Here is a 24,625-nt window from a genome sequence, read left to right on the forward strand (position 1 = left end):
ATTGTGATCCTAGTTACAAAACCAACCCCCCTATGTATACAGGCTAAAAGTTCAAGTTTGGGATGCTTAGGCCCCAACATCCTAAGGAATGCATGCAGGAAGTCTAACATTACACCAGTTATTTAAAGCAATGCAACTAGAAGATGGTCAAATGTTTTCCTTTTTTGCATAAATAGCCATGAGAGTTTCATTGAACAGTCTCCATAGTTACTACCCAAAAAGTGTAGCAGGCCAATGAAGTACAAGCCCATTTGGCTCGGAACTGTAACACTTTGATTACAAAATAAATCCTGGCCTGGGTTCACCTCATTCTATCCTTTTCCTAACAGCACCTAGTTTTTCTGAATGCAGCTGCAACCTAGGACCCATTCAGCACCAACCTTCCTTTCTGAGATTATAGTTTGACAATCACTCTGAACTCTATTCTCAGATCATCCTTTTGTAGCAGCCATGATCGGTCCTTGGTTCTAAGGGGAATGTTTTGGCACATCCTATTTTTTATGAAAGGGGTGCACTATCACGAGGCAAATGTATGTTTGAAAAAGACAAATGTAGAAGTCCAATCCATTCTAATTTTCACAGTTTGATTTATTGAATAACATGCATGTTTACTTGTTTGATTGTTGTTGGACCATTTAGGGGGAAAAACAGCTTCGGCTGTTTGGGAGTTCATCTGCATGATACATTATTGAGACTGACCTGTTAAACCATTGTAAATATCATCTGTATCTGCACATCTAACCATAAGAGTGGGACTTATAAATCTGAGATGTGTGGACACAGATCATGCTGGAAATACATTGGAATGTTGTTTTGTTGGGATCGCATTTGTTAATTAAAAAAGAAAGGAACAAACCATTTATGTTCACACTGATATCAGGTTTTATTGGTTTGAGAGGATGATCTGTATCATGCTCATGGGCTATTCAGCATATATTGAAGGACATCTTACATATGGCTGCTGAGTTTCATTCGATTTCTTTTTAATATGTTCATCAGTCCCCATTTCCCACCAGATGTATTTCTTCATCTTTTCAATGCATAAGTGGCTCTGTAAATCTGGCATTTCCAAACATCCCAGTAAAATTAGTAGAATATTCCCGATTTTTTTTGTATTTCTGTATATTAAAATTGCAAACAATGATGACAAGAGAAATTAAGAGGGTGAGTGGGTTGGGGAAGAGAAACAGGAAAGAATTAGGATAAAGGATGGGAGTCAACAAAAGGTTTAAAAAGATTACAAGAACAGGAAAGAGCTGGTATTAGGAATCATTAAGAACGATGGTCTGCTAAGCTCTACATTTCTGGAATTAAAAAAAAAATATCTAGGTTTTCTAGAATCAACCAATCATCTATTTCAAAACTGTCATGTTTCTATAAGCAATTAAGCATCACCATCATCATCCAAGCCTCCCAATCATCTCTTTCCTTGGGAAGGGAGAAGAAAGTAGAACGAAAAGGACTACCAACATCCTGTTGTGGGCTCATGGCATGTACCTAAAATCTAGGTTGACCCAGCAACCTACTTGACCCAATCATGTTCTAGTTCAGGTCCTAGGAGTCTCTAGGTCTGGTCCAGCTTCTAATAATATTGATTTTTTAAGGAAACATTGCTTGGTATTTTAATTATTATTCATGTAACTACATTTTATATTTGTATACTAAACAATCCTTCTTCTTTTGGTGGGTAAGCTGTGATTAAACCCCAAAAATTTCAATTAAAACTACAGCAATGACATGTTAGAACTCCTATATCAAGAAACCTTTACTTTTCATTAAAGAGCTTATAATAATTTTATATAGTTCTATTAGTAGATCCTAATTTTCAATAATGTGAGAAAAAGGTAGAGAGCAGAGACTGGAACATGTGAAAATCCTTAAAATTTATCAATGTATGAAGCATGGCGGCAGCTATCTGAGATTTTTTTTGATAAATGAATGAACTTTATTAATAAGCAGAGGAGAAGAGTACAATGTCCCAAGGAGAGGCACGAGATGCAACCTCTCCAGGTTAGTTAAGTGCAGCTTCCAAAATATTATAACAACTTACAAAGTAGCACAAAAAAAGATCTCCCTGGATACCCCCTATTTAGCCAGAGAATCAGCCACAGTATTAGCTGACCTACTTACCCATTTTACCTCAAATCTCATATTCCTAGTTAACCACTTTACTTTTCTGATGAGGTCTTTGTAGCCCCAAATGGTAGCATCCGGGTTTAGAAGCCACCTTGTTACTACCTAAGAGTCCCCTTCAACTAGGAGATGCTCTACCCCAAGCTGGTTAGCGATCTGAATTCCTTGTACTGCAGCTAGTATTTCTGCCCTCGTAGAGTCCCCCACTCCCACCGGTCCTGAGAATAAGGAGATGATGTTGCTGTTCGTGTTTCTCAAGACACCCCCTATACCTGACGGCCCTGGGTTACATTGGCTACTTCCATCAAAATTTAACTTGATGATACCTTCTGACGGCGGATCCTATTCTGATAAGTGTTTATTCTTCTTTGTAGAAGTATTAGCTATTACTAACCAATTCCTTTTTTTTCTTTTGATCAATAACAATTTCATTAATTCACCAAAGAGGTTACATAAGGAAGACAAACACACTTATCTTCTAAGTACAATCAAGAAAACAAAAGAATAGGTAGAGACAAAAAATTACAACTTCGCCCAAAACATTACTAACCAATTCCTCCACAAGTCATCAAAAGAAAAATCATCAAATATCCCCACGGTTTTCAGCCAATGTATTGCTCTTCTTAGGATGCAGTCCTTCACTTCATCTAATCTTCTTTCCTTCTCTAAGAAAACTCTTGCATTCCTTTCCTCCCATAGGGTCCATAAGATTGCTGCCCTGACGCATTTCCACATGAACTTGCCTCTTCTAGTGTGCCAAACAATAAAAGATGGGTTAAATAACATATTCAAATCAGTTGGTGGAGACCACCTACCTCCAAATAAACTAACTCCAACTCCATAAGTTTGTAGCAAAAGAGCAGGAAATCAGCAAATGGAAACGGTCCTCATTCTGGGCCTTGCACAAGAAACACCAATTCGGGGAGAAACAAAGAGAGGGTCTCTTTTTCAACAAGTTTTCCAAGGTATTGATTTTCCCATAGTAGACTTTCCAACAGAATACAGCAATTTTTGGAGGGATTGGTCAGGCCCAAACTTCTTTGAAAGGGAACCCTTGGGAATTGGGGTTGGAACTAAGGGATTTTTGAAAGAAGAGCAGGTGAAAGTACCTTTACGAAGAGGAGTCCAAACTCTTTGATTAGACAAAGTGGGGTCCAAACAAACAGACTCTAGTAAATGAAGAAGCTCAGTGATACAAATCGACTCACCATCCCTAATCCCCTACAAAAAGCGAAATCCGAATTTAAAGACGAGGGACTTAACGGGTTCGGAAAAAAATTTGCAATCAGCTCAGTTTTGTGAAGGGATAGGGTAAAGCGAGGGGAATCGATCTTTGAGGGGTTGAGTACCCACCCAAACATCCTCCCAGAACCTGATAACATCGCCAGAACAGGCATCATACCTGATAAAACTGAGGAAGCGAGGGAGAATACCATGTATAACTTTCCAAGGTGTTGTAAGGGTAGCTCGACGAGATATCCCACCATCCCAACCATTTCCTGAGCAGCCATGAATGCTAAACACTACCTCATGCCATTCTCTCTCTCTCTCTCTCTCTCTCTCTCGGGGCCATCTCCATAACCACTTTCCAAGGAGGGCTACATTCTTCAGCACTATATTCCCTATCCCTAGACCCCCTTCTTCCTTAGGTTTATCAACTATCTCCCATCTAACCAGATGATCCTTTTTCACCTCCCCTGGTTCCCACAGAAAGTCCCTCATTACCTTCTCCAGTTTCTTAGCCTCACTTGGGGGACTCCTGAACACTGATAGGTAGTATAGGTTGGAAGGTTGGCAAATGTAAAGAACCGGAATATATATAAAACCTTCGGTGAATCACCGTAACTTCATTTTTTTACCTTAAAAATACATTTTTAGAAAGCATCCAATGCATCACATGAGTCACCGCTAGTAAATAAGAATGAAATAAAAGAACATGGATATCAGCAAGGCACAGATACATTATTATCACAACACTTATTTATTGAGTTTTTATTTGCTAAAAAAACACATAATAGCATATAAACACATATAATAATGTAAGCAAAAGCAAGTGTAACTTATCCTTTTCAAATATAGAAGCATATTTTTCATTTTCACAGATGGGTTGGAAATGTTTCGGAGAAGCTCCAAAGCAGTCTTAAGAAGGATAATGCTTGATATCAGCACCTGTCTCCTTCTAACATTATCAACACCATAGGCCACATTGAAAATTTTGTTAGCCTTGAAACAGTAGTCACAGAAAACCCTATCTTGAATGGCATCATGGACCAGTTCATCACCTCTATAAATATTAGAAGTATGCAGCTTCCAGAATACAGCCACATAAAAACTTCTTTCTCTATAACACTATCTATGCACTATTTTCAAGAAATTCTGCTTACCAGTTTCTTTATAGTGTAAGCAACTTAAATATTATTATAGCAGAGTTCTATTTGTGGAGTCATGTTGTTTCATGTTATATCTTCAGAAAACATTTGATGAAAACAAATATACATGTATTTTATGAGAAAATGTGAAGGAATGATGCTCACCACAAATTTATGCCTATGATTTTCGATATCCCACAAAACCGCCAAAACATTATGCCACCGCGTTGTGGTAAGTATGCATGAGCTAACAAATAATGGTTGGAATGATGGATTATGACACAAAACTACTCTTGACTTTCCTTCGATAGACATCCAGTGTATCCTCCCACTATTCCTCAATCACTAAGATTCGACACGGAGTAAGGACAAGGAAATACACCATTCAACAACGAAACTACTTTTAAGCTTTCTAACCCCTACTCCCCTTTGGTCCAAGATGGAATTTTAGGCTAGTGAAGAAAAACCTTTTCAACTTTGAAATTGCTCTTGTTTCTAGCCTTTTGCATGTGTTAAATGGCGTTACTCTAGATCCTCTTAAATGGGAGCAAATTCAACGCTCTTGGATTTCTTCTAAAATCCAACTTCCAATCAAATCCAAGGGATGAAGAGTTAGAAAAAACTTAAAGATTGTTTTCTAATTATGATTCGATATGTAGTAAGGACGAGGAAATACACCTTTCAACAAGGATTCCCCAAACTAGAGATCTTCCATGATTTTGAGCTTGTTTCCATATGAGAGACCATACATGATGCCATAAGGAAATAGGGGTAGATTACTATGAATAGCCCTCCAAGGGGAAGTTAATGTATTTATGCACAAAACTCTAGCACCCCAACCATTCTCTGAGAGCCCATGAATGCTCACCACATATTTATGCCTATGATTTTTGAAATCCCACAAAGCCGCAAAAACATTATGCCACCGCGTTGTAGTAAGTATGCATGAGCTAACAAATACAGGTTGGAATGATGGATTATGACATAGAACTACTCTTGACTTTCCTCCAATAGACGCCCAGTGTATCCTCCCAATATTCCTCAATCACTACAAGTTTGACCTTGTCATTGGTATTAAAATCAAATCATGGGAAGGCCCTTGGTTGAGGACTCTCCATTGAAAGGTAACTACCACACTATATTCATCGTTCCATCTCTTAAAAATACTACTTTTGAGCTTGTTAACCCCTAGTCTCCTTTGGCATTAGATGGAACATTGGGCTAGCAAAGAAAACCTTTTCATCTCAAAAATTGCCCTTGCATCTAGCCTTTTGTATGTGTTAGATGGCATTACTCAACATCCTCTTAAATGCGAACAAATTCAAACGCTCTCGCATTTCTTTTAAGATCCAAATGAAGAGATAGAAGAAAGTTAGAGATTGTTTTCTAATTAAGAATCGATATGGCATAATGACGAGGAAAAACACCATTCAACAAGGATTCCCCAAACTAGAGATCTTCCAAGAATTTGAACTTGTTTCCATATGAGAGACCATACATGATGCGATAAGGAAATAGGGGAAAAGTACTATGAATAACCCTCCAAGGAGAAGTTAATGTATCTATGCGCATAACTCCAGTATCCCAAACATTCTCTGGGAGCCCATGAGTGCTCACCACAAATTTATAACTACGAATTTCGATATCCCTCAAAGCCGCCAAAACATTAGGCCACCGGTTTGTGGTAAGTATACATGCATTCAACAAGGATTCCCCAAACTAGAGATCTTCCAAGAATTTGACCTTGTTTCCATACGAGAGACCACAAATGACGCGATAAGGAAATATGGGAGAAGTACTATGAATAGCCCTCCAAGGAGAAGTTAATGTATCTATGCACATAACTCTAGTATCCCAACGATTCTTTGGGAGCCCATGAGTGATCACCACAAATTTATAACTACGAATTTCGATATCCCACAAAGCCGCCAAAACATTATGCCACCGATTTGTGGTAAGTATACAAGAGCTAACAAAAAACGGTTGGAATGATGGACTACGACACAGAACAACTCTTGACTTTCCTCCGATAGACATCCAGTGTATCCTCCCAATATTCCTCAATCATTACAAGTTTGACCTTGTCTTTGGTAATAAAATGAAATCATGGGAAGGCCATTGGTTGAGGACTGTCCATTGAAAGATCACTTCCACCCTATCTTCATCGTTTCTTCTCTTAAATATAAAACTATTTCGGAGCGTTTTATCACCTTGTCTCCTTTGACTTTAGATGAAACTTTGGGCTAGTGAAGAAAACCTTTTCAACTCTGAAATTGCTCCTGTTTCAAGCCTTTTGCATGTGTTAAATGGCATTACTCTAGATCCTCTTAAATGGGAACAAATTCAAACGCTCTCAGATTTCTTCTAAAATCCAACTTCCAATCAAATCCAAGGGATGAAGAGTTTGAATAAACTTAGAGATTGATTTCTAATTATGATTCGATATGTAGTAAAAGACGAGGAAATACACCTTTCAACAAGGATTCCCCAAACTAGAGATCTTCCATGAATTTGACCTTGTTTCCATATGAGAGACCATACATGATGCGATAGGGAAATAGGGGTAGAGTACTATGAACAGTCCTCCATAGAGAAGTTAATGTATCTATGCACATAACTCCAGCATCCCAACCATTCTATGAGATCCCATGAGTGCTCACCACAAATTTATGCCTATGATTTTCGATATCCGACAAAGCCGCCAAAACATTATGCCACCGCATTGTGGTAAGTATGCACGAGCTAACAAATACAGTTTGGAATGATGGATTATGACATAGAACTACCCTTGACCATCCTCCGACAGACATGCAGTGTATCCTTCCACTATTCCTTAATCACTACATGTTGGACCTTGTCTTTGGTAATAAAATCAAATCATGGGAAGGCCCTTGGTTGAGGACTCTCCATAGAAAGATCACTTCCACCCGATCTTCATCGTTCCTTCTCTTAAAAATAAAACTATTTCTGAGCTTTTTATCCCCTAATCTCCTTTGGCTTTATATGGAACTTTGGGTTAGAGAAGAAAAAGTTTTCAACTCTGAAATTTCTCTTTTTTCTCGCCATTTGCATGTGTTAGATGGCATTACTCTAGATCCTCTTAAATGTGAACAAATTCAAACGCTCTAGGATTTGTTCTAAATTCCAACTTCCAATCAAATCCAAAGGATGAAGAGTTAGAACAATGCTAGAGACTATTTTCTAGTTAAGATTCGATATGGGGAAAAGACGAGGAAATACACCTTTCAACAAGGATTCCCCAAACTAGAGATCTTCCATGAATTTGACCTAGTTTCCTTATGAGACACCATACAACATGCGATAAGGAAATAAGGGAAGAGTACTATGAATTGCCCTCCAAGGTGAAGTTAATGTATCTATGCACACAACTTCAACATCCCAACCATTCTCTAAAAGCCCATGAGTGCTCGCCTCAAATTTAAGCCTACGATTTTCGATATCCCACAAAACCGCCAAAACATTATGCCACCGCGTTGTGGTAAGTATACATGAGCTAATAAATAATGGTTGGAATGATGGATTATGACACAAAACTACTCTTCACTTTCTTTCGATAGGCATCCAGTGTATCCCTCCTACTATTCCTCAATCACTAAGTTTCGATATAGAGTAAGGACGAGGAAATACACCGTTCAACAATGATTCCCCAAAATTGAGATCTTCCAAGAATTTGACCTTGTTTCCCTACGAGGGACCATACATGTTGCGTTAAGGATATAGGGGAAGAGTACTATGACTCCAAGGAAAAGTAAATGTATCTATGCACATAACTCCAGCATCCTAACAATTACTCTACATCCTCTTAAATGGGAACAAATTCAAACACTCTTAGATTTCTTTTAACATCAAAATTTTAATCAAATCCAAGCGTTAAAGAGTTAGAAGAAACTTAGAGATTATTTTCTAACTAAGATTCGATATGGAGTAAGGACAAGGAAATACACCGTTCAACATGGATTCCCCAAGAGATCTTCCAAGAATTTGACATTGTTTCCAATACGAGGGACCATACATATTGCGTTAAGGAAATATGGGAAGAGTACTATGAATTGCCCTCCAAGGAAAAGTAGATGTGACCATGCACATAACTCCAGCATCGAAACCATTCCTTGAGAGCCCACGAGTGCTCACCACAAATTTATGCCTATGATTTTGGATATCCCACAAAGCTGCCAAAACTTTATGCCACCGGGTTGTGGTAAGTATGCATAGCTAACAAATAAAGGTTAGAATGACGTACTATGACACAGAACAACTCTTGACTTTCCTTCGATAGACATGTATTGTATTCTTCCACTATTCCTCAATAAATACAAGTACGACCTTGTCTTTGGTAATAAAATCAAATCATGGGAAGGCCCTTGGTTGAGGACTCTCCATTGAAAGATCACTTCCAACCTATATTCATCGTTCCTTCTCTTAAAAATAAAACTATTTCTGCGCTTTTTATCCCCTAGTCTCCTATGGCTTTAAATGGAACTTTGGCCTTGTGAAGAAAACCTTTACAACTTGGAGATTCCTCTTGTTTCTAGCCTTTTGCATGTGTTAAATGGCGTTACTCTAGATCCTCTTGAACGGGAACAAATTCAAACGCTCTCGGATTAGATATAAATTCCAACTTCCAATCAAATCCAAAGGATGGAGAGTTAGAACAATGTTAAAGATTGTTTTCTAGTTAAGATTCGATATGGAGAAAAGACGAGGAAATACACTTTTCAACAAAGATTCCAGCTTCACAACCACTCTCTGAAAGCCCATGAGTGCTCACCACAAATTTATGCCTATGATTTTTGAAATCCCACAAAGCCGCCAAAGCATTATGCCACCGCGTTGTGGTAAGTATGCATGAGCTAACAAATAAGCTTGGAACGATGGATTATGACATAGAACTACTATTAACATTCCTTAGATAGACATGCATTGTATCATCCCACTATTCCTCAATCACTACAAGTTTGACCTTGTCTTAGGTAATAAAATCAAATCAAGGGAAGGCCCTTGGTTGATGACTCTCCATTGAAAGATCATTTCCACCCCATCTTCATCGTTCCTTCTCTTAAAAATAAAACTACTTTTCAGCTTTTTAACCCCTAGTCTCCTTTGGTCCTAGATGGAATTTTGGTCTAGTGAAGAAAACCTTTTCAACTCTGAAATTGCTCTTGTTTCTAACATTTTGCATGTGTTAAACGGTGTTACTCTAGATCCTCCAAAATGGGAACAAATTCAAACGCTCTAAGATTACTTCTAAAATCCAACTTCCAACCAAATCCAAGGGACGAAGAGTTAGAACAAACTTAGAGATTGTTTTCTAATTATGATTCGATATGTAGTCAGGATGAGGAAATACACCTTTCAATAAGGATTCCCCAAACTAGAGATCTTCCAAGATTTTGACCAAGTTTCCTTAAGAGAGACCATACATGAGGCGATAAGGAAATAGGGGTAGAGTACTATGAATAGCCCTACAAGGAGAAGTTAATGTATCTACGCACATAACTCCAGCATCCCAACCATTCTCTGAGAGCCCATGAGTGCTCACCACAAATTTATGCTTATGATTTTCGAAATCCAACAAAGCCGCCAAAACATTATATCACCGCATTGTGGTAAGTATGCATGAGCTAACAAATATAGGTTGGAATGATGGATTATGAAATAGAACTACTCTTGACTTTCCTCCGATAGACAACCAGTGTATCCTCCCACTATTCCTCAATCACTTCAAATTTGACCTTGTCATTGGTAATAAAATCAAATCATGGGAAGGCCCTTGGTTGAGGACTCTCCATTGAAAGATAACTACCACCTGATCTTCATTGTTCCTTCTCTTAAAAATAAAACTACTTTTGAGCTTGTTAACCCCTAGTCTCCTTTGGCATTAGATGGAACATTGGTCTAGTGAAGAAAACCTTTTCATCTCTGAAATTGCCCTTGCATCTAGCCTTTTGGATGTGTTAGATGGCGTTACTCAACATCCTCTTAAATGGGAACAAATTTAAACGCTCTGGCATTTCTTCTGAAATCCAACTTCCAATCAAATCCAAAGGATGAAGAGATAGAAGAAAGTTAGAGATTGTTTTCTAATTAAGATTCGATATGGAGTAATGACGAGGAAATACACCATTCAACAAGGATTCCCCAAACTAGAGATCTTCCCTGAATTTGACCTTGTTTCCATACAAGAGACCATACATGATGCGATACGGAAATAGGGGAAAAGTACTATGAATAGCCCTCCAAGGAGAAGTTAATGATCTATGCACATAACTCCAGTATCCAAACCATTCTCTGGGAGCCCATTAGTGTTCACCACAAATTTAGGCCTACGAATTTCGATATCCCAAAAAGCCGCCAAAACATTATGCCACCAGTTTGTGGTAAGTATACATGAGCTAACAAAAAACGGTTGGAATGATGGACTACGACACATAACAACTCTTGACTTTCCTCCGATAGACATCCAGTGTATCCTCCCAATATTCCTCAATCATTACACAAGTTTTACCTTGTCTTTGGTAATAAAATTGAATCATGGGAAGGCCATTGGTTGAGGACTGTCCATTGAAAGATCACTTCCACCCTCTCATCATCGTTACTTCTCTTGAATATAAAACTATTCTGAAGATTTTATCACAGGGTCTCCTTTGACTTTAGATGGAAATTTGGGCTAGTGAAAAAAAAAACTTTTCATCTCTGAAATTACTCTTGTTTCTAGCCATTTACATGTGTTAGATGGCGTTATTCTAGATCCTGTTAAATGGGAACAAATTCAAACGCTCTTGGATTTCTTTTAAGATCCAAATTTCAATCAAATCCATGCGATGAAGAGTTAGAAGAAACTTAAAGATTGTTTTCTAACTAAGATTCGATATGGAGTAAAAACGAGGAAATACATCGTTCAACAAGGATTCCCCAAACTAGAGATCTTCCAAGAATTTGACCTTATTTCCATACATGCGTTGAGGAAATAGGGTAAGAGTACTATGAATTGCCCTCCAAAATATGTATCTATGCACATAACTCCAGCATCCCAACCATTCTCTGGGAGCCCATGAGTGCTCACCACAAATTTATGCCTATGATTTTCGATATCCCACATAGCCGCCAAATCATTATGCCACCGGGTTGTGGTAAGTATGGATGAGCTAACAAATAAAGGTTGGAATGGTGTACTATGACACAGAACTACTCTTGACTTTCCTTTCATAGACATCCATTGTATCCTCCCACTCTTCCTCGACCACTACTCTTGACTTTCCTTTCATAGACTTTCCTTGGTTGAGGACTCTCCATTAAAAGATCACTTCCAACCTATCTTCATCATTCCTTCTCTTAAAAATAAAACTATTTCCGAGCTTTTTATCCCCTAGTCTCCTTGGGCTTTATATGGAACTTTGGTCTAGTGAAAAAAACCTTAACAACTCTAAAATTGCTCTTGTTTCTAGCCTTTTGCATGTGTTAGATGGCATTACTCTAGATCCTCTTGAATGGGAACAAATTCAAACGCTCTCGGATTTGTTTTAAAATCCAACTTCCAATCAAATCTAAAGGATGAAGAGTTAGAACAATGTTAGAGATTGTTTTCTAGTTAAGATTCGATATGGGGAAAAGATGAGGAAATACACCTTTCAACAAGGATTCCCCAAACAAGAGATCTTCCAAGAATTTGACCTTGTTTCCTTACGAGAGACCATACAAGATGCGATAAGGAACTAATGGAAGAGTACTATGAATACCCTCCAAGGAGAAGTTAATGTATCTATGCACATAACTCCAGCATCCCAACCATTCTCTAAAAGCCCATGAGTGTTCGCCACAAATTTAAGCCTATGATTTTCCATATCCCACAAAACCGCCAAAACATTATGCCACCACGTTGTGGTAAGTATGCATGAGCTAACAAATAATGGTTGGAATGATGGATTATGACACAGAATTACTCTTGACTTTCCTTCGATAGACATCTAGTGTATCCTCCCACTATTCCTCAATCACTAAAATTCGATATGGAGTAAGGACGAGGAAATACACCGTTCGATATCCCACAAATAAAGGTCGTGGTATGTATGCATGAGCTAACAAATAAAGGTTGGAATGATGTACTATGACACAGAACTATTCTTGAGTTTCCTTCGATAGACATCCAATGTATCCTCCCACTATTCCTCAATACCTACAAGTGCAACCTTGTCTTTGGTAATAAAATCAAATCATGGGAAGGCCGTTGGTTGAGGAGTGTCCATTGAAAGATCACTTCCACCCTATCTTCATTGTTCCTTCTCTTAATAATAAAACTATTTCTGGCATTTTTATCCCCTAGTCTCCTTTGGCCCTAGATGGAACTTTGGGCTAGTGAAGAAAACCTTTTCAACTCTGAAATTGCTCTTGTTTCTAGCCTTTTGCATGTGTTAGACGGTGTTACTCTAGACCCTCCTAAATGGGAATAAATTTAAATGCTCTAGGATTACTTCTAAAATCCAACTTCAAATCAAATCCAAGGGACGAAGAGTTAGAACAAACTTAGAGATTGTTTTCTAATTATGGTTCGATATGTAGTAAGGACGAGGAAATACACCTTTCAACAAAGATTCCCACAACTAGAGATCTACCAAGAGCTTGACCATGTTTCCATACGAGAGACCATACATGATGCGATAAGGAAATAGGGGAAGAGTACTATGAATAGCACTCCTAGGAGAAGTTAATGTATTTATGCACATAACTCCAGCATCCCAATCATTCTCTGAGAGCCCATGAGTGCTCACCACAAATTTATGCCTATGATTTTCGAAATCCCTCAAAGCCGCCAAAACATTATGCCACCGCGTTGTGGTAAATATGCATGAGCTAACAAATACAGGTTGGAATGATGGATTATGACATAGAACTACTCTTGACTTTCATTCGATAGACATGCAGTGTATCCTCCCACTATTCCTCAATCACTACAAGTTGGACCTTGCCTTTAGTAATAAAATCAAATCATGGGAAGGCCCATGGTTGAGGACTCTCCATTTAAAGATCACTTCCACCCTATCTTCATCGGTCCTTCTCTTAAAAATAAAACTACTTCTGAGCTTTTTATCCCCTAATCTCCTTTGGCATTAAATGGAACTTTGGGCAAGTGAATAAAACCTTTTCATCTCTGAAATTGCTCTTGTATCTAGCCTTTTGCATGTGTTAAATGGCCTTACTCTAGATCCTCTTAAATGGGAACAAATTCAAACGTTGTCGGATTTCTTCTAAAATCCAACTTCCAATCAAATCCAAAGGATGAAGAGTTAGACCAAACTTAGAGATTGTTTTCTAATTAAGATTCGATATGGAGTAAAGACGAGGAAATACACCATTCGACAAGGATTCCCCAAAATAGAGATTTTCCAAGAATTTGACCTTGTTTCCATACGAGAAACCATACATGATGCGATAAGGAAACAGGGGAAGAGTACTATGAATAGCCCTCCAAGGAGAAGTTAATGTATCTATGAACATAACACCAGTATCCCAACCATTCTCCAGGAGCCCATGAGTGCTCACCACAAATTTATGCCAACGATTTTCAATATCCCACAAAGTCGCCAAAACATTATGCCACCGGGTTGTGGTAAGTATGCATGAGCTAACAAATAAAGGTTGGAATGAAGGACAACGACACAGAACAACTCTTGACTTTCCTCCGATAGACATCCAGTGTATCCTCCCAATATTCCTCAAACATTACAAGTTTGACCTTGTCTTTGCTAATAAAATCAAATCATGGGAAGGCCCTTGGTTGAGCACTCTCCATTGATTTAGGGGTATTAGAGTAACTCTACTTCTTTAAAGTCACAGATATAAATAAGATTTAGTGGGGCGGCTAGAACAATCCAACCGCACCCTTTCTCTTCTTTCTTCTCTTCTCTCTTCTCTCTGAACCTAGGTTGACTTCTTTTCTTCTTCTCTCTAAATTACATCAGAAAACACATTCTTTTTCTGATTTTTTTGTTCAAGTAAGAAAATCATTGGAACTTTGAAATTTCTCTTGTTTCTATCATTTTGCATGTGTTGGATGGGGTTTCTCTTGATCCAAGATTGGAAGGTTGCTTTTATCCTAGTCCCTCCCAGATGTCCTTTGTTGTAAAGGAAGTTTGATGTGTTCGCATCCCCTTGAAAATTAGTGTCTTCTGCTGGGAAGTCTTCTGTCAGAGCATTAATACTAGTGATTTAATACAAAAGAAGAGACCCAACTGGAATTAATCTCTTGATTCATGTCTAATGTGCAAAAAAAAAAGAATGGGGAGACGGCTTACCACTTCCTAATCTCCTATCCATTTGTCTATTGTATTTCGGAATATTTCCTAGCTCTATTTAGATGCAAGTGGTCTCTCCCTACTAGTTTGGACAATTTGTTTGATGGTCCATGATCAAGTTGTCAAAGAAGGAGGAAGATTAACATGGACAATTGCACTGGTTACTATGATTTGGACTATATGGGAAGAAAGGAGTGCATGATTGTTTAAGGAAACTGAAAGAAATGAAGAGGATTTAATGGAAAACATTATAGTGAGGGAGGCACATTGATTGAAAACAATATATTTGTTCTTGGATTTCATAATGAATGATATTCTTAGAAATTAGGCAGCAATTGCAGCCTCATCAACAAAAAAAAGCAAAATGCAAGGAGGGAGTGGAAATCACTGGCAAAGGGATGGATGGATGGAACTAGATTTTTACGGTAGGGGGAGTGGTAAGATATGAGAATGGACTCATTCGTGGAATGTTTTCAGGTCCAATCGGTGGAGTTCAAGTAGTTACCGGAGTATGAAACATAAAGGAGATGGGAGTTGAATAATTGGTTATTAAAGGGGCACCCATGTTACAATCAGATGGTTAACAAAAGGAAGTAAAGCAGCTTTGTGGAGTTATAGAAATGATATCAAACACTTTAAGCCTTTAAATGGCTTTCAAAGGACATGTAATTCAATGGGTACAAGGGTTTGATAAAAGTTTGGCCTTAGGCCAAATGCAATTTGCATAGGGGACAGAAACCAGTGTCATACTCTCATTTTCTTTTAAGCTGTAATGACAACCTCTTTTCATGTTTCAGTAGTTCACTAATAAATTATGTTTATTTATCGAAAAAAAAAGTTTGTATTTGTTAGTTGTTACTGATCAAAAGAGAAAAAAATAATAATATTTTTTTAATTTTAAGCAACAAAGGAAGATTAGAACTGTAAAAGCATTGAGCAGATATCATCTACGTTACATACATCCCTACAGAGCTAATTTATGCAATGCCAGGAATTCACAAAATTCGTACTAATATGGTACTACTGATAACAATTTATGTAAACAGGTATTTAAAAAGCATAACATTATTTTAATATTCAAAATGAACAAAACATAGTCCAATTCTTTTTAGGGTAGAAACATTGTCGAATGTACTCTACAGCCATGCACCCAAAGGTTGGGCCCAAGCAAGTAGGACATTTTAATTAATACCTAATGCTGATACATACCTGGGCAATTATGATCACAATAGCAGTCATTCAAACATCTACTAATCAAGAATAATGCCATGCATCGAAAATATGGTCATATCCATAGTGAGTGGTTTGCAACCATGAGACATTACAACCTGCACAGTTGAAAACAGAACATGTAATTTAACTGGAATGCATAATTATCAAAAAAAATCACTGCAACTCATGCATTATGCACACACAAAGATTTGCATAATCCAAAATAATAGATTACCACCTTCTTGACTGATGTATAAAATCTATCCACCAGCTCTGGAACTCCAACCATGCCATCCAAAGGTGGCTTGTTTGGAGAGGGGGGCAATAATCACCTTAGGATCATAAAAATGCAGCAAGGTCTTTGTGTTCTGATATGTACTGCTAGTTTCAATGAATTGAGAAAGATGTAAGGAAGCTGACCTCAAATGAAAAGCAGCCACTCCAACCTGTAATGAAGTTGGTGTTGTAACAACCATATAATCATTGAAAAACACAAAAGTGATGTCTGTGCGACAATGCTTTCTTTTCTTAAAAGAAAAATTATTAAAGAAAAAAGATTACAGAAGGTGATAAGACATCTCCTATAGCAAGAAGCAACCACAGGAAACCCAAACAGGCCTAAGAAAACTAACCTCTCAAGCAGAATAAAACCCAAACAGACTCCTGAAAAGAAAACAGGCCTAAGAAAACAATCTGTGAATTCCTCATCCCAGACCTTGCTCCCTTTCTAATGCTCTTTGATCTTTAATTTCTCTTCCTCCTTTTTTCTTTCAAATTCTTCAAAGGCCCTCCTGGCAAATTCCTCACTGCCCCAAAAAAATAAACCCAAGCTTTTCCCAACTGTGACCTCCCTTATCAACTAATTCTTTGATAACCATCTTATATGTAGCTTTATCAGCACTTTCATTCTCCTGTAACAGCTGCATTGCACAAGGTTCTGAATCGGCATCAGAAACCTTATTGACATGTTGTTCCTTCAACAAAAGGGGGGACAGTGATTGATCTTGCACTATTCCCCCCTATTATCAGTACCAGATATCCCATTAACCTTCACACTTTTCCTTCTGTCACATGGACTATATTGTGAGTTCTCAAATTATCGATTTCTTGTTAATTCTCCCACCATTGTGATCTTCCTTCTCTTTCATTCTGCTCCTTTGACCCAAATTTACACCTAGCCTTCCAATCTCAACTTCCTGATAAAATAAGCCATCTTTGTCCGGATTTTCAGCCTGTCCACCGAAAAAATCTTCAACGGCTAAATCTTCCTTTCCTCCAACCTTACCTCCATCATTGCCTTCAGCATCTGACTCAGCATCTATATTAGTAATCTCTTTCCTAGTTATTGCCTCCCCTCTTTCCAAGTTCTCCAATTCAACGGGAGGTGTCTCTTCCATTGTGATCCTATCGAAGACCTTTCTTTTCGAGAGAAGTGCCTATAATCTTGTCCAAAAGGCAGCTCTGGTTCACCCTCAAAAGAAGGACCTCGTTCGAATCCACTCTGGTTTTAAAATGCCTTGTGGAGCCAGAGGGTTAGCTGGCATGGCTCTGCCCTTAATGATCTCCACATAAGACTTTTTGCCTACACTTTGGTCTCCACTTTCCAAAAAAATTGGGCTACCATCATTCTTATCCAGATACTTACTGACTGACCCGGGTGGTGTCTCTTCGTCTTCGTTCGTCATCTATACATTATTCAAGACCTTCTGGCTCGAACTCTTTTTTCCACGTGTAACCCAACCTTCAAGGATGTCGACATCTTCTTCCTTAGAACCTTTCATCCAAGGAGTTGTTTCACCTTCCAGCAGAACCCAAACCTTAAGCCAGCAACCATTAATGAGCATCTCTACGCATCTAGGAACTTCTTCGAGCTTCAGACCATCGACCCTAACCACCTAGGACATGAATCAATTTTACCAGAGTTTCCTCATTCCAGTAATTGAAGGGAAAAGCCCTACCAGCTGGAGCTTGAGAGGACTTTCTGAGATGCTATTATGGTTACAAGACAGAAACCAGTTCTCTATCCTTACTCTTCTGACTGGAGTTTCCACCGACTCAGCATCTGGGATCACTACTTCTTCACCAGCTCCATAATACACAGCCTTTGAGTCATCAAAAGGTCTAGCTATAGCAGTACCATTTAAATTAAATCTCTTCGCAAACGCCCCTGCAACATTCTCCTAATCTTGGACTCTCTTGTCTACAGTCAAAATCAAGTTCTTCTCCCACTCTCCATCCGCTACTTCTAAGAGCAGTCCTCAGCTCCTAGAGTCACTGCAATCTATGGCTTGAGGTCCTTTGATACTTTGTCCTTCATCCTTCGAATTATCTTTCAAGTTATCTCTGTAACTCTGCTTGTCACTGATTTCTGAACCACCACTTAGATTTGAACTTTGTTTTCTATATACACTTAGTAGATACTCCTGCAGAGCCTCTGAGAATCCAAAGAAACTAGTATGCAGGGACTTCCACAACAGGTTATCAGTATAACATGGAGTTCAACCTTGATAAAAATTATGGGTGGCAGTACTATATTCACCATGTACACTCTTAGAATAAACAATAGATAATGCCAAATTCTAGTTTACCAATAAATGCAACCTGTCATGGTAAAGCTAGTTCTCACAATATTATAACGTAATAAATCAATATGATTCATCATCTTATAAACTAAATGACAGCGCATACTAAGTGGAAAATCGTAGTTTTAATAAGTACTCCCACACACCAATTGTTCTTTTGTATCAATCCTACAAAAGAGAAATCTAGGAAATCACAGTGAAGTTCACCAACTTTTAAAGCATTTGATTTCAGAAGATATATTGCAAATAAGTTATAATGAAAAAGGAACTTACAGTAATTTTAAAATTAAAAAAAAAAAAATCTTAGCATATCATGAAAACAATAGTCACATTTATCTTTTTAATTTTCTGTGTGGGCAAGCAGATTAGGGGTTAGTAGGTCAGTAGATAAAAACAAATATCAAACCCAGTTTTGGGATATTAAGAATGAAATTTTTTACCAGACAAGCCAGATAACATGTAACCTTGAAAATAAAAAAAATAAAAAATAAAAATCCCACCATAAGACAAATTGCAGTGTAAAATTTAAAAACTCGGTAATGTTTTATACATCTTAAACTTTTACTTGTGGGTAAGGTGGATTGGGCAGTGGACCCCACTGCCAACCGATTGAAAGAAATTTTCCTTGAAACTTCTTGCGAATAAATTATTTGATACGGATGCAGTTGACATCAAATGTGAGATAGCGCACCCTACCTCGTATGAATTGAGAAAAGAATGTAGCAAGCCATTTCATGGGGACTAGATCCCAAGAAGTTTCAGCTTGATTTGGCGAAGATCTGTTTTATTTCATTAAATAATTATTATTAGCACAGGTTCAAAACAAGCTTGACCACTACATTTTTAATTATTCAACATTTGTTTAACATCAGAAATTCAAAGATTACATAAGACTCATGTTTAAAGCATTTGAATAGGCTACTTCTCGTTTTCTATACAGGTTCAGCCTTCTGGCTTCTACTGCTAAGAAATATAACAGATGCCTTTAGATTCAAGATTTTGCTCTTAAATGCATAAACACTTTCTAGTTTCATTTCCACAAGAGAACTATAGCAAATTCGTTGTCTCAATTTAAATTAGAGGTAAATTCTCTTAGTTCATATATATCTGGATCATTACTTTAATCTTCTCAATCAAATCTGGAACCGTTAATCTCAGTCCTCTTAAGTCTGAGATGAGCTAGTAGCACTAAGAGCGAGAATAAAGCAAATAAGGATTTTCATTTCCAAATTCCAAATTAAGTTACCTTTCAGCCAAGGCTTGTGGATAGGATCATAGGTTGATACCCGAGAAGCTGCAGATGATCTGAATACCGAACAACGTTAAGGAGGAAAAGAAGAAAATACTTGCAGTTTCAAAAATCTTCAACCTCGATAAGATCGCAATAGAATATTTGAGTGAGAAAGAGAGAGACAACATCTTGGATCAAATACGATACCTCCACTGTTCTCGATCAGACCGATCACAATGCTCGACTTCTCTCCACCTTTGTCTTCCATTCTCCTTTTCTAGCCGATTATAACGGTGACTTCTACCACTGCAGAAAGGATATACATGTCTTGTTAGTCGTTGCATCGGGTATTTATCGTGGGATGTAGGAACTTGATCTAATAGGACGAATATCCACGGCCATGATATAGGATACATGACCATTACATCGGAATCTTCGGAAGTTCCACTTTCCCAACTGTCGCACTTCCATTTGTGTGGGAATAATATCTTTCTATTTTTCTTTCTGTTGAATTCGGATCTACTTTTGATATTATTAACGAGTTTTTTTTTCTTTCTTTTTCTCCGAGATTTTGGGTCGGGCAGGGCTTTCACATGGTATAAACATAAAATATTAGGCACGGACAGGAATTTGGCCGGGGCCTACATTTTAAGCCTGAGCCGGCCCTCATAAAAGCCTGAGGCCCGAGCCGAGCTAATGCCTAAACTAAAATGATTTCAGAAGGGTCGGCGAACTGGAGGAGTGGAGGAGATAGAGAGAGAGAGACATGATAGGGTTTTCTGTCACCGGTTGTCACTTGTCCGACTTCCGTTGTAGATGCCACCGGCCGTTGTTAGGGACTGGGGACACCGCCTCTAATCTGAGATGTGCTAATGTATATTTAAAAATTAGAGAATGGGAAATTGGGCACCGCCTTGCGAGAGATGATAGATGAAAGATGATACCGCTCAGGTGCACACTGCTGCTAGTGCCGGCTGTGATTTGGAAGGTTTAAAGGATATTGAATGAAATGGCCTGAGTCGGCCAAGATGCACAGTCCACGAACAGATTTATTTTTAACCCTCTACCAAATTGATTTAACACCACACATCTCACCATGAGACTGGGACCTGCCATGTATGAGATGTGCGATGTGTAGGGGTGTCAATTGTGGTTTTGATTTGGATCCAATCAAATCCAAACCTTATCAAATTGGATTTGGGCGGTCCATTATAATTATTGGATTGAGTCCATCCAAAATAAATTGTTCCATATTCCTATTGGTTTGAATTGGACCAAAACCAAATTTCCAATAATCTGATCATGATGCCAAACATTTGTCCAATTTGAAATCAGTCAAAACTGAAGCTAGCATAAAATCACTTCTATGAAAGTACTTTTACAAAAGCACTTTTATGAAAACACTTTTATAAAAGTAATTTTATGAAAAGTATTTTTACGGAAGTATTTTTATAAAAATACACTTACAAAAGTACTTTTATAAAAGCATTTTTATACAAGTAGTTTTATAAAACCACTTTTGTAAAAGTACTTTTACACGAAAGCACTTTTTCGAAATCATTTTTACAAAAAAAAAAAAACTTTTACGGAAGTACTTTTACAGAAAAGTACTTTTACGGAAGCATTTTTTATAGAAATACTTTTATAAAAGCACTTTTACGAAAGCACTTTTATAGAAGCACTTTTATGGAAGAACTTTTGCGAATGCACTTTTGCAAAAGTACTTTTCTGAAAGCACTTTTATAAAAACATTTCTACGAAAGCACTTTTACAAAAGCACTTTTGTGGAAGTACTTATATAAAAGCACTTTTACAAAAGTACTTTTACAAACACACTTCTACAAAAGTACTTTTACACAAGTCTATGGAAGTACTTTTCTAAAAGAGCTTTTTTTACCAAGTACTTCAAGAAAGTGCTTTGTAAAGCACTTTTATGAAAATACTTTTACCAAAGTACTTTTACAAAAGTGCTTTTATATAATTTATTATATTTCATTATGCTTGGATTGGAACCAATCCAATCCATTTACATTTTAATTGATTGGATTGGATTTGGTTTGTATTGGATTTGGACTAGATTGGGTCAAGTCCATTTGTAAGTGGACTCACATTGGACTGGATTGGGTTGACCAAATTTGTCCAATTGACACCTCTAGCAATGTGAGATCATGTCGGTAGAGGGTTGGAACGTGTTGTTGGCAAGTGATCCGGACTCCTAATTTGTTGCCTTTATTGTTGATTGTGGATCACTTGCCAACAAAACACGTTCCAACCCCCTACCAACATTACCTCATATCGCACATCTCATACGTGGCGAGTCCCACTTTTATGGTGGGTCATAATCTCATAGTGAGATGTGCGGTGTTCCATCAAGTTGGTCGAGTGTTGGGACATGTTTTGTTGGTAGAAGATCTCAACTCTTTATTATTATGGTTAAATTCTTAAACTACCCTTACACTTAGTTTGGAAGGAGTACAAATACAAATACAAATACGTAGAGTGCAAAACCTTATATTTTGTATTATTTTGAATGTATTTACATTGTACATATTTGTATTTGTAATTCTTCCAAACTGAGCCTTATGGTTTAACAAATGGACACAAATAAGGGTGTCAATGGACCGGTTTTGGATTGGGCCTCTTCTCATCCAAAATCAATTTGGATAGATTGGATGGACCTACAAGACATATTGGATTGGACCAATCCGATCCAAAATATTTATTAGATTGGATTGGACTTTGCCCTTCCATAATAAATTTATATTGGATTGGATTGGATTAAGCCAATATCTACACCATTGAAATAAGATAAGTATATGGACCAATTTTGGGATGAAACCAATCTAAATCAAAACGAATTTGAATAGATTGGACAGTCCAAACATTGATTTGGGCCGGACCAAAATGGTAAAAACTATTCATGCAATTGGATTGGACCTGGTCCATTTACCATGGACCTACATTGGTCTGGATCGGATTGGACCAAATGCAATTCAATTAATAGAAAAAGGCAAAAGGACTTTATTGCCCTTTCATTAAGTGAATATGTGAAACCGCTATGAGGGAAAAATGTCTTTTCTTGACTTGTATGCTTAGGCAAAAAGATACAAGCACATTTCACCCTCTTTAGTTATTACCTTTCACCGTTGAAGAGTAAAAGACATGGGATAAAGGGGATTTTCCGGTAACTGCTTCAAGTTTTGGAGAGAAAGAGAGAGAGAGAGAGAACTTGGATCTACAAATCTACTTTCTCTATCTCTTTCATTCACTATACAAAACCCTCTCTCATTGTCATTCCTTTTCTTTTCTTTTTTTAATAGAAACCTAGAGGAGCTACATGAGACAAGGGGTAGCACGTCCCCACAAAATCAGACTTACAAATACTAGCTAAATTCCATGGAAGATCACTAAGATTGAGACTTACTATACCCTGTTGGGTAGAAAAGGCTTGATTGGCGAGCCAGTCTGCCGCTTGATTAGCTTGCTGATACACGTGATTGTAGACCAAATCTTCATTTGCTCAATTCTTCAAATCTAAACACTCTTCAATGATGTTCCGTAGATTCCAAGGGGTCAATGAGCCACTTTAGACAAGAAATCACCATTAAAGAGTCACTTTCAATGATGATGGAATGGTTTGGGAAATTCACTGCCAAGTTGTGGGCCTCCCACGCGGCCCAAGCTTCCGCCATGTTGATAGTCGAAGAACCTAAATAATAAGCCTTATAATCTACCACCTCACCCAAAAAATTCCTAGCTATGGCTGCAACTGAGCACATCCCATTGTTTAGTCGGGATGCATCAAAATTTGTTTTGATAGTACCAATTTTTGGAGTTTGCCACATAACATACTTGCACAACTTATGGGCATCAGCTCCATTTGGCTTCATATTGGTTTCATAATATTCCGTAAAGGTCGATAAATCTCTTTCAATCACCACTTGAATAAGGGTTGACACATTATTAAAAGATTTTTTATTTATATTCTTTCAGATATATCATAATAGGAATGCACACTTTTTTCTTCCATTATTTCCTCCATTTGAACTTTTCTTACCAATTTTTAGCCACCATTCCTCTAAGGAAAAGTTAGAGCATGTAGGACCCACCCAAATGGGATTTATTGCATCCCATGTTTGACTAGCAACTATACAATTCTTAAAAATATGATCACATTATCTACACAAAAATTACATTTTTCATCAATACTTAAACCTCTATTTTGCAGGAGCATTTTTGTTGAGAATCTTTTATTAAAAAGTAGATAGAGAAAAGTTTTCAATTTTGGGGAACAATTTACCTTCCAAACAGTTGAGTTCAACTTTGAGTTCAAATTTTCATGAAGAGGCAAGCTACATTTTAATTTATATGCAAACTTAATTGAGAATTTCCCATTACAACTAAGTTGTCAAACTACTTTATCTTCTTTTGGATTTTAGGGGATAAAGATTGATTTTATTTTCCCCTAAATATTCAAAGGAACCAAGCTACAAATTCTATTTTCTATTTTCTATCCACACACCCATTTTTCTGATAAATAACCTCACTAAGAAGGAGATTATCATTTTCAATATTATCGGGTGGAATAATTTGGTCCAATGAGGCATCACCTACCCATATATCTTTCCAAAATTTGATAGATTTGCCATTGTTTATTTCCCAACATAACCCATTTTTAAGGAGATCTCTCCCCTTTATGATACCTTTCCAAGCCCATGATATACCTTTATTTTCCTTAGCATTCCAAAAATCCTCTTTCTGAAGATAATTTACTTTAATAATTTTAAC

The 24,625-nt window shown here is 37.5% G+C and overlaps 1 protein-coding gene across 10 annotated transcripts; it reads right to left on the minus strand.

Annotated features, from left to right (window-relative positions):
- Window positions 1–598: 598 nt before the first annotated feature.
- LOC148803599 (uncharacterized) lies at window positions 599–20,840 on the minus strand. Of its 10 annotated transcripts, none has more exons than XR_016077457.1 (6): window positions 20,604–20,840; window positions 20,045–20,143; window positions 19,853–19,911; window positions 16,445–16,470; window positions 16,022–16,140; window positions 1,101–2,881 (listed from the first exon to the last, which is right to left on the minus strand). XR_016077457.1 is itself a non-coding variant. In XM_088889933.1 (5 exons), exons 1-4 carry the CDS (start codon window positions 20,257–20,259, stop codon window positions 16,063–16,065), a joined length of 378 nt encoding a protein of 125 aa, XP_088746059.1. In that variant the 5' UTR covers window positions 20,260–20,596; the 3' UTR covers window positions 601–1,059; window positions 16,022–16,062. The 10 variants fall into 10 exon arrangements, 6 of the variants coding, with proteins under 6 accessions (XP_088746073.1, XP_088746059.1, XP_088746062.1 ...); XR_016077458.1 differs by lacking the exon at window positions 20,604–20,840 and adding an exon at window positions 20,263–20,596; XR_016077454.1 differs by lacking the exon at window positions 20,604–20,840 and adding an exon at window positions 20,257–20,596.
- Window positions 20,841–24,625: the final 3,785 nt, after the last annotated feature.

This window comes from Nelumbo nucifera, chromosome 1, assembly GCF_055504915.1.
Source record: "Nelumbo nucifera cultivar China Antique chromosome 1, China Antique-T2T, whole genome shotgun sequence".
Lineage (NCBI taxonomy): Eukaryota > Viridiplantae > Streptophyta > Magnoliopsida > Proteales > Nelumbonaceae > Nelumbo > Nelumbo nucifera.

What these genes read in the sequence shown, in the direction of transcription:
- LOC148803599 (XM_088889933.1), bottom strand. Translation starts at nt 20,259, where the DNA reads ATGGTCATGTATCCTATATCATGGCCGTGGATATTCGTCCTATTAGAT. An exon ending in TCTGATCGAGAACAGTGGAG is followed by an intron (nt 19,912 to 20,044) that starts GTATCGTATTTG and finishes TTCGGTATTCAG; the next exon opens with ATCATCTGCAGCTTCTCGGG. An exon ending in CCACAAGCCTTGGCTGAAAG is followed by an intron (nt 16,471 to 19,852) that starts GTAACTTAATTT and finishes ACTTCATTACAG; the next exon opens with GTTGGAGTGGCTGCTTTTCA.